Consider the following 15,440-nt stretch of genomic DNA (forward strand, 5'->3'; position numbering starts at 1 on the left):
GCCAATTCACTCAGCTTTGCCGTAGATGCAAGTTTCTTGCCTACCTCCTGCATAGAAGGATTAACGGTATTCGCAGAAAAAGAAAGCTTTGACCTGGCTTTCTCTAACATCTTATCGACTATTGATTGCCTATCGTCATCCAATTCCCGGCAAATATTGCACGGAAAAGCCTTGTGACATATACGATGTCTGTAGCATTCTTCATGCGTGTCCAACACATTTATAAGCGAGCTACACTTAACTTGTCTTCCATCATGTCCATTTAGCTCGATGTCTATATTTTCCTATTAAAATATTAACGATCGCTGTAACACCAAATGCGATCACGGCTGTAGCCATTTTCGCTGAAGGTAAAGTGATCTTCTATTCAGGAGAACGTTAAAGGGAGATAATTTAAAAGTTAGTGATTGCAAGGGGATATATACCAAAGGGTAATTGCAAATGTTTTTCAGACAGGTAAGTACAGATTTTGATATAAACATATCTTTTCAAGACACTAACATGATTATACCCTAATAATAGGCCCTGCTATGTAATAAGACTTAAAAAGGTTATTTCTAATTTTGAAATGCAAAACTTATTGACTGGCTAAGGCATGAAAAGATGAAGATTAAAATAAAGTTTTTCCTACAATGTGAAGACATGTATACACTGGATACAAATTATTAATATTGAAAATTTTTCTTAGATATTCAACTTTCAAATGAATAATGCTCAAACTGTTGAATTTTTTTAAAGGCAACAGTTTTAACATTTCAGCGAAAGGTTAATTGTGAACCAAGTCATAATATAATTCTACAACCATTAAAGTAAAAGCAGCTACAGTTAAAAAAATTCATAACTTTGTTAAATAAAACCAAACAATATTACTCTCAATGAGAAATAAATAATACACATTGTAATTCACAAACATATTCTTAATTGAAGCAAATATAAAATTAACTTGAACATTTCAGATCATGATTACTATTAGAACTGCAGAAGTGTATGCTTCATATAATCTATATCATTGTATTCTGACAATCTTCCTTTTATCTCCCACTTTTCTCTCCCTTAATCTCTTTTTGATCAGGGCAAAAATCACAAAGTGTACTGATAAACCTTAGTTTTGCACCATAAAACATGAATTTAATCTAAATTTATAACATTGAGGGTTGATATTCTAACTTAATCTCAGTTTAAGTCATTAATTAACCTCAAGGAAAATCAATGCCATAAAAGAAACCTATCCATACCACAAAACCATCCAAACTAAATAAAATGTCTTATGCCAACACAGGTCTTCCATTCAATAAGCAATACAATCATCTTCTACTGAATAGTCTGGATTATTAAATTCAACAGGATTTAATCCCTCATTTTACGGTGTTCAGTTTTAAAACTATTTTCATTGGAGTAAGAGAAGTATTTGCAGAGTCTGCACTATATCTGAATCATTTCTAAATGTCATATGAACCCCTACAGCAACTTAACAATTATGCAACAAATAAATCTTGACATTTTTGCTCTGAAATATTTTATTAATTTTAAACTGTGGGTACTGGTACATAAATCCTATAAATGAGAAGGTGTATTAATCAAAATATAAACTCTTTTTTTACCTTGTTCACCATCTTTAGAAATTTAAATAGAATTACCTATTGTCGTATGATTTCTCTAAAAGGAATTTTGCACTTTGATAGTTGTGCAATTTTTCAAGTTGAATAGCATTTAAGCTGTCACTGAGAAGTGCATTTATGTCATTTACGTCAGATAAAGAAATCTGGATGATAATTTAGATGAAAAATGCATGAATATTTAAAAGATCAGTGTCAATTCAGTTTATCAGTAACTGCATGAGGCTCTGTAAGAAAGACAAACTGTTTCTAGGCGAAAGAAAGAAAAATTGATAAAAGAAGATTTCTATTGAGATAGGCTTACTGGACATCTACATACGTCAGCATTTTTGTCTTAGGGTAGAAACTGACAAAAACTCTAAAATACTTCACATCTGTAGAGTATACTGAATATTGAACAAAATAAACTTAACCAGATGCTCCGCAGGGCGTAGCTTTATACGACCGCAGAGGTTGAACCCTAAACGGTTGGGGCAAGTATGGACACAACATTCAAGCTGGATTCAGCTCTAAATTTGGATTGTGATTAAATAGTTGACACAGCATAGGTTTCTGACACAGAATGAATGTGTTCTAATGAACTTAAAATTTTTGTTTTCTCTTAGAGCAATTCACTATGCTGTTGAATATTAATCCTCTCAAAAAAATGTTTGAAGAAATTTTCTTTTTTATTTATGAAATTTCAAATGAGAAAAATTGAACCCAATTTTTTTAATCACATGCCCCTTTCCCTTATTCCAAAACTAATCTCAATTAAAATTTCTAATGGAGTTTGCAACAATAACTACTCATTTAAATACATCATAAATATTAAGATGTAAAAAAACTGCTTGTTATCACTGAATGGTAAAGATTATTTTAATTTATCAGTTGGTAGTAAAAAGTGAATATACATTGTATATTGTATATAACAAAGATTTAAGTTGATTCTGGACAAAGAAAGATAACTCCAATTAAAAAAAAATCTTGCTATTGCACAATATTTTGCAATTAGATATTTCTTGCTTACTATTCTGGACAAAGAAAGATAACTCTAATTAAAAAAAATTTGCTATTTCACAATATTGTGCAATTAGATATTTCTTGCCATTGCGCAATACTGTGCAATTGAAAAGACTTGCTATTGCACAATACTTAATATAATAATTTTAGATCCTGATTTGGACCAACTTGAAAACTGGGCCCATAATAGAAAATCTAAGTACATTTTTGGATTCAGCATATCAAAGAACCCCAAGATTTCAATTTTTGTTAAAATCAGACTAAGTTTAATTTTAAACCCTTTGGACTTTAGTGTAGACCAATTTGAATTTTGAATAGACTTTGAATGAAAAACATTGTGTTTTTGTTGTGTTTACTGGAATATGTGTATTGTGTGTTTATCTAAATATGTTGTTGGGTTTTTTTTTTTTTTCATTGGGTATTTATCTCAAAATGTATATTTTGTTTATTGTGTAAGTAATTATTAATTTCTTTTTGTATGCAAAATCTTCATATACATGGAGGAAATAAAGATTCATTCGTTCATTCATTCATTCATTCATTCATTCACAGTTAGATTTGGTATATCAAAGAACCCCATTTATTCAATTTTTGATGAAATCAAACAAAGTTTAATTTTGGACCCTGATTTGGACCAACTTGAAAACTGGGCCAATAATCAAGAATCTAAGTACATTTTTAGATTCAGCATATCAAAGAACCCAACTGATTCATTTTTTGTCAAAATCAAACTAAGTTTAATTTTGGACCCTTTGGACCTTAATGTAGACCAATTTGAAAACGGGACCAAAAGTTAAGAATCTACATACACAGTCATGACAGTTAGATTCGGCATATCAAAGAACCCCAATTATTCAATTTTGATGAAATCAAACAAAGTTTAATTTTGGACCCTTTGGGCCCCTTATTCTGTTGGGACCAAAACTCCCAAAATCAATACCAACCTTCCTTTTATGGTCATAAACCTTGTGTTTAAATTTCATAGATTTCTATTTAGTTATACTAACATTATGGTGCGAAAACCAAGAAAAATGCTTATTTGGGTCCCTTTTTGGCCCCTAATTCCTAAACTGTTGGGACCTAAACTCCCAAAATCAATACCAACCTTCCTTTTGTAGTCATTAACATTGTGTTTAAATTTCATTGATTTCTATTTACTTAAACTAAAGTTATTGTGCGAACACCAAGAATAATGCTTATTTGGGCCCTTTTTGGCCCCTAATTCCTAAACTGTTGAAACCAAAACTCCCAAAATCAATCCCAACCATTCTTTTGTGGTCATAAACCTTGTGTCAAAATTTCATAGATTTCTATTAACTTAAACTAAAGTTATAGTGCGAAAACCAAGAAAATGCTTATTTGGGCCCTTTTTGGCCCCTAATTCCTAAAATGTTGGGACCAAAACTCCCAAAATCAATACCAACCTTCCTTTTGTGGTCATAAACCTTGTGTTAAAATTTCATAGATTTCCATTCACTTTTACTAAAGTTAGAGTGCGAAAACTAAAAGTATTCGGACGACGACGACACAGACGAGGGCGACGACGCAGACGACGACACAGACGAGGGCGACGACGCAGACGACGACGCCAACGTGATAGCAATATACGACGAAAAAATTTTCAAATTTTGCGGTCGTATAACAATCACTTTTGTAAACGTCTTCTAGGTTAATAGGTAACCTCTTTGGTCCAATGGTGACTACAAAATCTTGTAAAATATCAAACAAGTAATTCAAAGTTCTATTAATATGTGAATAAAAGTTACAGATTCCAAAAATAAAATGAATAAGGAAACAAAGATTTGGATTTATCTACTTCAAAATGGATCTTATTTATTTCAAGAACGAAACTTACTGCCCCAAGTCTGGGAGTTTCCATGTTTTCTAACATAAGTGAGCTAGTAAATGAAAGACATCAAATTATGAACATGATGAATACCTTTCTAAAATTAATTGTATAGGGTACTTAATTTTTCATCAATTCTTTCATCATGTTAATATTTCATATCAATTAAGGTTGAAAGCAAATAAGTTATAGCATATAATCTGATAAAGTGAAATTAGATTTTTGTTTTAAAGTTATATAACACATGATCAGATGAAGTAAAAGTGAGAATCATAAAAATGAAAGGAAATGTATATAAATAATAGGAACATCATTTTAAAACATTCAAATAATTCCCAAGATTATTTTATACTGTACTAAATTATGGAAGAAAATAAAAACATCTTTTCATGAACAAAGTTCTATAACTCAGCTGAAATGAGAACAGCAAAAATGATGATTGCATCGATTCTACTGAACTTCTTCATTCCTTTGTTTGCCTTTAGCAATTGACAATGAAGGTGAATTGAGAACTAAACTGTATGTTGGTTTGGTTTTTTTTTGGTAAAGGAAGCCGCAGTGCCAAGAAAAAATATCTGACCTTGAGCCGGGAAACTGTCCATCCTAGTCAATAAGATTTGAGTGGGACACAACCTGCCACATACAAGATTCAAACTTACAACCTCAGTGTTGACTGTCTAGTGATACAGTAGATACACTAAATAGACCACTCTTCCACAGAGGCAATATTTTGTAAAGAAAAAAGTTCCACAATGCTTTGATGAAACAGTTATGACACAAATATAGAGGAGGATTTTATTCCATGCTTAAAGTCATAAGAAACCTCAAATTAAAAAAAAATAATGCATATGTATTTTATAACTCAATGGATAGCTTTCATTATAAAACTTATGTACATATACTTTTTTCTGAAGAAAATTCTTTAATTTGTTCATATTTAGAAGAAGTTTACTTTATTTTAATTCCCCAACATATTTTCCGTATGCCAAGTGACCTCAGTGTGACCCATCACGTAAAAATCCGGTGATCGCAATACGCATGGATGTCCTTAAAATAAACTATTATCTGATTTTACATGTTAAACATGTGCTCAATATCCATGCTTTTTTGTTTTTGACAAACAGTTGACAATCGTTAAACTTCGGCTTCAAAACATGAACTTTAATTACCTGCCATATTTTCACTACAACACTGACCAATTGAAAATAAATTTGACAATTATACGAAATTTATGCGAAAAAAATGATAAAATCATGCACAGAAGACTAAGTTTATGATGTTTGTATGTATTGGTTCAAGAATTGGAATAACTTTATTTTTCACCGTTTATTATGACTTTGATAAGGTTGTACGCACAGTCAATACTATTGTGGTCAATGTATCCTAAAATTGTCACATTTTAATATAAAATATGAAATAGTGGCAAAATAGACAACAATTGTGATGAAATGTCTACCACATTTAATTATAAAATGGTAAACATGGTTTAATGAATTGATGCTATATTTTAGGAAAATTTCAAAGCAAAAAAAAACTAGAGGCTCTCAAGAGCCTGTATCGCTCACCTGATTCTACTTGGGTTTTTGAAATCATATGAAAAAATATAAAATTTGGCTAAAAGTGACAACACAACCTCATTGATAAGGAAAGGAACATGTTTAATTTCATTCAAAAGTCCCCCACTGGCGGCCATCTTGGATGGCGGATCGGCTACAAAGTAACAACACTTGGTCAGCACCTCATAAGGAACATGCATGCCATGTTTGGTTTTATTCCATTCAGTGGTTCTCTAAAAGAAGTCATTTGTATGCATTTCCCATAGGGTCCTATGTTAAACTAAGTCCCCTGCTGGCGGCCATCTTGGATGATGGATCTGCTACAAAGTAACAACACTTGGTCAGCACCTCATAAGTAACATTCATGCAATGTTTAGTTTTATTCCATTCAGTGGTTCTCTAAAAGAAGTCATTTGTATGCATTTCCAATAGGGTCCTATGTTAAACTAAGTCCCTGCTGGCGGCCATCTTGGATAATGGATCGGCTACAAAGTAACAACACTTGGTCAGCACCACATTAGGAACATTCATGCCATGTTTGATTTCATTCCATTCAGTGGTTCTCTAAAAGAAGTCATTTGTATGCATTTCCCATAGGGTCCTATGTTAAACTAAGTCCCATGCTGGCGGCCATCTTGGATGATGGATGGGCTACAAAGAAACAACACATGGTCAGCACGGCATAAGGAACATTCATGCTATGTTTGGTTTCATTCCATTTAGTGGTTCTCTAGAAGAAGTCATTTGTATGCATTTCCCATAGGGTCCTATGTTAAACTAAGTCCCCCGCTGGTGGCCATCTTGGATGATGGATCGGCTACAAAGTAACAACACTTGGTCAGCACCCCATAAGGAACATTCATGCTATGTTTGGTGTTATTCCATTCAGTGGTTCTCTAAAAGAAGTCATTTGTATGCATTTCCCATAGGGTCCTATGTTAAACTAAGTTCCCGGCTGGCGGCCATCTTGGATGATGGTTCGGCAACAAAGTAACAACACTTGGTCAGCATCTCATAAGGAACATTCATGCCATGTTTGGTTTCATTCCATTCAGTGGTTCTCTAGAGGAAGTCATTTGTATGCATTTCCCATAGGGTCCTATGTTAAATTAAGTCCCCCGCTGGCGGCCATCTTGGATGATGGATCGGCAACAAAGTAACAACACTTGGTCAGCACCTCATAAGGAACATTCATGCCATGTTTGGTTTCATTCAATTCAGTGGTTCTCTAAAAGAAGTCATTTGTATGCATTTCCCATAGGGTCCTATGTTAAACTAAGTCCCCTGCTGGTGGCCATCTTGGATGATGGATCTGCTACAAAGTAACAACACTTGGTCAGCACCCCATAAGGAACATTCATGCTATGTTTGGTTTTATTCCATTCAGTGGTTCTCTAAAAGAAGTCATTTGTATGCATTTCCCATAGGGTCCTATGTTAAACTAAGTCCCCGGCTAGCAGCCATCTTGGATGATGGATCGGCAACAAAGTAACAACACTTGGTCAGTACCTCATAAGGAACATTCATGCCATGTTTGGTTTCATTCCATTCAGTGGTTCTCTAAAAGAAGTCATTTGTATGCATTTCCCATAGGGTCCTATGTTAAACTAAGTCCCCCGCTGGCGGCCATCTTGGATGATGGATCGGCTACAAAGTAACAACACTTGGTCAGTACCTCATAAGGAACATTCATGCCATGTTTGGTTCCATTCCATTCAGTGGTTCTCTAGAAGAAGTTCAAAATGTAAATTGTTAACGACGACGACGACGATGGACGACGACGACGGACGACGGACGCCAAGTGGTGAGAAAAGCTCACTTGGCCCTTCGGGCCAGGTGAGCTAAAAAACGTGTCTTCCAGTTTTACCTGCAGTAAGAGTCTTCTACCAGAGTCCAATCCTCTAAACTTTTATTCACACAGAAACATGGTTCTTCTATACTGGAGGCAAGATACAAATATCTGGAAAAAAGGATGAAAACAAGTTACATACAACACCTATGTAGAAACAGATATGATAAAAGTCTGTTTTTGACAAATAAACAATGCCATGTTGATAAAATAATGTCTTGACAAAGTTTGACTTTGGGAAACAAAAGAAATTTTGGAGAAAAAAACAATGGAAGATGTACAATCATTGGCATTGTAAGATTGCGAGAAAGTTTCAATTCATTCTAATCAGAGTTTTTGAAGTAGCAGATGCAAAGTTGGTTAAACTGAGATGAAGCATTAGCATGATTTGCAAAGTAAAACTCCAGATTATTTGAAACCAAAAAATACAAAATAGGAGGTGATGTAATATACCATTATATCATGTATATGATGAATATTATCATGAGATTTCATAAAATTCTGAGGGTTTAGAAGCAGATACAAATGTGTTCTGCAGCATAGGAATTTTCAAATCTCAAAATCTTTCAGATGAGAAAATAAAATAAGGAGAGTAAGATTTTATGAACATGATGAAAGTTTTAAATTTTGTTGGAAAGGGTCCTGTGATTTTAAGAGTATATTTTTTTTTCAATTGACAAAAATACACGATGAGTCTGCGATGTTCGACCAAAATGATTGCAATATCTAACATAAGAGCAAATAGATTTTAGAAATCAATTTAAATTCCATGAAAAAAAAAAATATTTTTCTTATTGTTCAATCCCCTAATAACAAGATTAATGTTAGGACTGTAAAGACCCAAAAAATGCTATCATCAAATCTATCTTTTATGGGTTTTTTTCACACACATTATGTACAACATCTATAGTATAAATTACTTTTTTCTTATCGACTCAGCACATTTTAAACAATTTTCATTTGTACTTTTGTATCGAAATTAAATCTCCAAAGAGCAAAAGCTAAACCAATTCAAACTTTTAAATTATATACAAAGGAAGTACCATGACAGTTATAATATGATTGCATTTGACAACATAGTACAGTATGCCCATTTTTCCAGTTCAGCAAATAAACTTTAGTTTAACTGGTATGTTGTAAAAACAAATTTAAATCCCATTTTATCAATTTGTCATACAACAGATTCTCTTTCTTGACAATTTGATCCAATGATCTAGATAAATGGATAAGATTTTCATTCATTTGCACACAAAAATTATAAATACAATCACATCACAATTCTATTAAAGATTGTAGTTGAATTGAAAACGGTCATAGTTCAACCATAAGAAAAGAAATTAAGGAGGCTAAACAAAGTGAAATTGTAATCCAAACAACAATCAACAAAATTTGTTTTAATAGGTTTTGTAATTTCTTTCATAAACAGTTCATTTTTAAATCTGGCTACAATCTTTCTTTAAAAAAGGTTAAAAAAAAAAGGTGTACAATAGCTTTAAATATCTTTACTTTTCTTTCATAAACAATTAATTTTAAATTTGGACTGCAATTTGTCCTGAAAAAGATATAAAACTAATTTTCAATTACTCTTTTAGCTACATGAAGAAATACATTTTGTCTTATTTTTGATATTCAAATACGGCGATAAGTTATTCTTTTTATTACATTGGCAAATGGCTTTTTTTATGAAATTAATATAGAAAATGTAAGGAACTATATCTTTTTCCTACGCATTGACAATTTGTTTTGATCCGACGTTATCGACGTCTTGACAACGCCTATTGTTGTATGACGTCAGAGAGTGAAATAACCACGTTTATTTCACATGTGAAATTATCGGTTTTTATCTAACTGGGAAATCAATGTAATTCATTGCAACCAATGTAATAAGTATGTATAATACAATACAAATTGTAAAACAAAACAAATTTTGATAGTATCAAAGTAATTTTTATTTTTCATTAGTTTTGTTTTGGATAACTGCTGCAATCTTTAAATGGCAAATTGAAACATTTAACCAATTGTTTGATTCGGTTACATGTAACACTATTTTATCATGTTTATACAGTTTATCCAATAAGCATGATAGCAGTTAGGCTAAAACTTATATTTGCAATAGTGAAAATGGTCACAAGCATTCTGTTGCAAGAAAACACGTCAATTAATATGGTTGCTTGTTTTAATATATATTTTTTTTTTATATAAGCATATAATTTTTATATAGGCAAAGAACAAATTACAAGGTTAAACATAAATTACTCTTCCTTTAAACGAATCTGGAGAAGAGGCCTGAGCAGTGATACTCAATCTGTATAACATGTCTACTTAAAAAGTGTAACAACCACATCTAGCCATTATTCTTCATCAAATCATTGAAAACATGTTAAATCAAGTTTTAATGATTGATCAATAATAATTGGACATAATTGTGGAGTTGTTACATTGCCATTTAGGGTTACATTTCTATTTATTGTTCTTTAACGTGACAATTGAACATTTTTATAAGTTTAATGTCGTGTCAAATGGTATAAATGCTCCAAAATGATCAGAAGTTAACTTATAATGTTTGAATTGCGTTATCAAAAGGTTGCATTCTCATAATTTTAAAATAGTACCATGAGCAGACATTATTATAACATGCAGGAGTAGGTTCTCAAATTAAAGTCCATTATGAAGATAAGGGGATCTTTCTTAAGCGTAAGAAATTGTGATCAGAGAAGAGTTTAATGGATAAACAGTTGAAGTTATACAAGATTTAATTTACTAAATTAAATAGAAGTGTAGGAGTATAGTTTTATTATTCAGCTATTCATTAATACTTGGCTAAAAGCAGAATAACATTTATTTTCTTGTGTATCATTTAATCATTAAATCCTTATGACGTAAAGGAAAAAATAAGAAGTACTTTTTTTCAAAATCATACCCTTAAACATTCTTAAAAATAGAAAAGAATCATGTGGTTGTGTGTTAAAGTCATGTGAAACAAGTTACTTGAAATCATAATGTTAAGATTTCTATTGAACCAAAGAATGGTTAAATATACTAAACTAAGTCGTCTATGCACAATTTTTTTACATTTTTTATGAATCCATAACAAATAATTGACAAAAAATATTTCATTCTGTGAAAATTTCTGATCAACTTTCATAGTTTATTGCTGAAGTTCACCTAATGTGACCAGAATCAACATAGAACCATATATGTATTTGTTAAATGATTAAGGGTTTTAAAATTGTCTTTCAGAATTACTTATCACTTTTAACTTCCACATTTGTATTCTTTTTCTTTCATCACAGTTTTTTCCTCCACTTTTTTTTTGGTGTACATGTGCAATGATCAAAAGTACTTTTTTCACAAAGGCCCTCCTGGTTAAGGTCACTGTTTAAAGATGGCAAATTAGAGTACAGGAAGACAATAGTTCAATAGCCAGGCCTCGACAATAACGCTTGTCCGATACCAGAGGGAACCAGATGCTCCGCAGGGCACAGCTTTATACGACCGCAGAGGTTAAACCCTGAACCGTTGGGGCAAGTATGGACACAACATTCAAGCTGGATTCAGCTCTAAATTTGGATTGTGATTAAATAGTTGACACAGCATAGGTTTCTGACACAGAATGAATGTGGTCTAATGAACTTAAAATTATTGCCTTTGAGCAATTCACTATGCTGTTGAATATTAATACTCTCAAAAAAATGTGAATATACATTGTATATTGTATAAAACAATGATTTAAGTTGATTCAACTACTATTCTGGACAAAGAAAGATAACTCCAATTGAAAATTTCTTGCTATTGCACAATATTGTGCAATTAGATATTTCTTGGTATTGCGCAATACTGTGCAATTGAAAATATTTGCTATTGCACAATACTGTGCAATTGAAGATTTCTTGCTATTGCGCAATACTGTGCAATTGAAAATTTCTTGCTATTGCACAATACTGTGCAATTGAAGATTTCTTGCTATTGCTGAATACTGTGCAATTGAAAATTTCTTGCTATTGCACAATACTTAATATAATAATTTTGGATCCTAATTTGAACCAACTTGAAAACTGGGCCCATAATCAAAAATCTAAGTACTCCGACGATGACGACGCAGACGACGACGCCAACGTGATACCAATATACGACCAAAAAATTTTCAATTTTTGCGGTCGTATAAAAAAGGTCGGACAAGTAAAGACTGTATCAAACTTGTCCGTCGGGACAAGTACAATTATTCTTCAGAAAATAAATTTAATCCAACTCTGATGAACTAAGTAATTATAAACAAAAGGAAACAAATATCAATTTGACATGTTTCTGTATTCTGTTTATTCAAATGCAAAACCTTTTTCTTCAACATGCAATTGATAATTTTTAAGGATGTTCTTAGGTGAGGTTAGGTGAAAATTAATAAATCAAGAATTTAAAAATTGATACTTTAAGCTGGTAGAGCATTCTTAAAGGATAAAAATAAGCTAAAAATATTGACAGGTCATGGACCTCCTTTTTGAGATATTTGAGATTTAAAATATGGCGGGAAAAAGCTGACTCGGACTTTTACCTCATGTTTGCATTGGTATTATTTGGGTCCAAAAACAAAAGAAAGAAAATTAAGAATCTTCTAAAATTTTGGTAAATGACCTTTCGTAAGCTATTTAGTCTTAAATGAAAAAATAAATGGGTGTTATGGGGCAAAATATTTTACCTTGTTTTGTATGGAAAAACACCAAGGAGTCCGAAAATTTGACACAAATTCCAAAACCTCACCTAAGTACATCCTTAACTGGTTCTTTGTCAGGTACTTTATAAAAGGTAAAAGGTATACTATTCTCGGAAACCAGTCTTACTGATCCGAATCAATGATGCGCTTTGTAGATACGTAACTTTACAAGACAGTTCTCACCTGACAGGTTTAGCTCAAAGTTTAAAAGACAGTTTGGCACCGTAGGAGACATAGTTAGTAGACATGCTTGATAGACAGTTTGGCAAGGCAGGAGACATTTGGGACAGACAAATCAGTACCTCATTTTGCTACCTTATTCTGTTCATTATAATAAATACCATAGGTAATGTTTTCACAAAACATTTTGTTTTATTTACCATAAAATTCACGAAATCATATTTGATCATAAGTAGAAATAAACAGCTGTGCCATGAGCGCATGATACGCCCGACGTCTTGTGTGGAAGTTTTATGCAATAATCATAAATAGTTTCTGAGAAAGTTTTAAGCAATAACCATATATTGTTTTTGAGACACGGCGGGACATGTGAAACCTCCAACCCTGTTTTTTTTTTACAAAAAACTAAATATAACTAAAATAAAATTTTGAATCAAAACCAAAAAGTATACAAATCTTTAGATTAATATAACAAAGAAGTGTGTAAAGTTTTAAGCAATAATCATAATTTTTTTTGAGATACGGCGCGTCATGTAAAAAAAACCTCCCCTGTTTAACAAAATACTCAATAACTCTAAAATAAAGTTTTGAATCATCACCAAAAAGTATACAGATCTTCAGATTAATATAACAAAGAAGGATGTAAAGTTTTAAGCAATAATCATAATTTGTTTTTGAGATACGGCACAACATGTAAAAAAAACCTCCCCCTTTTTTACAAAATACTCAATAAATCAAAAATGAAATTTTGAATCATCACCAAAGAGTATACAGATCTTCAGATTAATATAACAAAGACATGTGTAAAGTTTTAAGCAATAATCATAAATCGTTTTTGAGATATGGTGCGACATGTAAAAAAAAACCCTCCCCCTTTTTTACAAAATACTCAATAACTCAAAAATAAAATTTTGAATCATCACCAAAAAGTATACAGATATTAAGATTAATACAACTAAGAAGTGTTTAAAGTTTTAAGCCATAATCAAGAATCGTTTTTGAGAAACGGTGCGACATGTGAAAAAAAACACACCCCTGTTTTAGTTACAAAGTGCCGTACCCCCTTTTAATCTTATTTTCACAAAAAAGTATACAGATCATTTGACCATCATAAGAAACAACTATGTAAAGTTTCATGAAATTTGGATAAGTCATTCTCAAGTTACGGTGCGACATGTTTACGCCGGACAGACAGACGGACGGACAGACAGACAGACAGACAGACAGACAGACGGACGGACACCAGACATTTGTATACCATAATACGCCCCATCAAAATTGACGGGCGTAAAAAAACAATACTTGCAATATGGTGACCTATAGTTGTAAATTTCTGTGTCATTTGGTCTCTTGCAGAAAGTTGTCTCATTGGCAATCAGACCTATTGCATTTGAATAAAGTTTTTTCAACTTCAAAATAAACAGGATACAAATCCAATGAGTGTACAGACCTATCAGATGGTGGGTGCCTCATGTGCAGAGTCTGATGAGACTGGCATTGATGAAAACTAGAACCTTAGTCCTGTGATATGACTAGATTCAGTCACTTGACTTATATTTTTTTTAAATATTTCAAAAGAAATAAATCAAATTCTGTTCTATTGTTTTAATTCGTTTTGTTCCTTTAATCAACTTAAGATGTACAAAGGTTATTTTTAATAAAAAAAAATTGGACAAGTAACAATTTCATTCGGACAAGTAAGTTTTGGTATGCACTTGTCCTACTGGACAAGTAGTAGGACAAGTTGAAAAAAAAGTTATTGTAGAGGCCTGATAGCAGAACTTTTCTGAAGATTTTTAACGATGAAAGATTTTCTTTTCAAAGAACACCCATGAACAAAATCTAACAAGATTCCTAAGTTCAAAGATTGTAATCACTGAATGTTAAAGACTGCTATAATTTATCAGTTGGTAGTAAAGTGAATATTGCATTGTATATAGCATTGATTTAAGTTGATAACTCCAATTTTCAAAGAAGATTTCATACAGCATTGGTTTTAGGCGTTTCAACAACCATTCTGGACAAAGAAAGATAACTCCAATTTATTGTCATGAAACTACAAAAATGCTTGTTTTTGGCCCCTTTTTGGCCCTTTATTCCATGACTGTTTGCCCCATAACCCACAAAATATATCCCAACCTTCTACTTATGGTATTAAACATTGTGGTACAATTTCAGAACAATTGAAATACTTATAAGTTATAGACAACTTTTTGTACTGACATTAGATAGAGCTTGTTTTGGGCCCCTTTGGGCCCCTAAATTCCTAAACCTTAGGGACCATTACCCCAAAAATCAATCCCAAGCTTCTTTTTGTGGTTATAAACATTATATTAAAATTTTATTGATTTCTATTTACTTATACTAAAGTTATTATCCAGAAACAATCTGTTTTGAAAGACAATGACGACAACAACGTGATACCAATTTACGACCGCAAAAATATAAAAATCTTGTGGGTATGCAAAACTACATATTATGTTCTCATAAACTATAGAGGAGTTCTGATGTCAAGAACAGGACGAAGAGACAGGTCAACAAAATTTTGCCCGACACAACATTAATTTGTTGTATGGGTTATAATTATAACATGATGTGGGTATAATTTAGAAAGATTAACTCAAACTTGCATTTTTTGGACAAGTCAAGATGGAAAACTCAATGGTAAATGCAACATCATGGG

At 32.1% G+C, this 15,440-nt stretch overlaps 1 protein-coding gene across 1 annotated transcript in view; it reads right to left on the reverse strand.

Annotated features, from left to right (window-relative positions):
- LOC139511735 (polycystin-1-like protein 1) overlaps nt 1–15,440 on the reverse strand; it is a gene marked incomplete in the record, with an annotated part of 223,869 nt that overhangs the window by 198,556 nt on the left and 9,873 nt on the right. The window contains 1 exon segment of the mRNA XM_071298777.1: nt 7,888–7,980. Within this exon segment, the coding sequence (XP_071154878.1) occupies nt 7,888–7,980 (93 nt within the window).

Source organism: Mytilus edulis, chromosome 2, assembly GCF_963676685.1.
Source record: "Mytilus edulis chromosome 2, xbMytEdul2.2, whole genome shotgun sequence".
Classification (NCBI taxonomy): domain Eukaryota; kingdom Metazoa; phylum Mollusca; class Bivalvia; order Mytilida; family Mytilidae; genus Mytilus; species Mytilus edulis.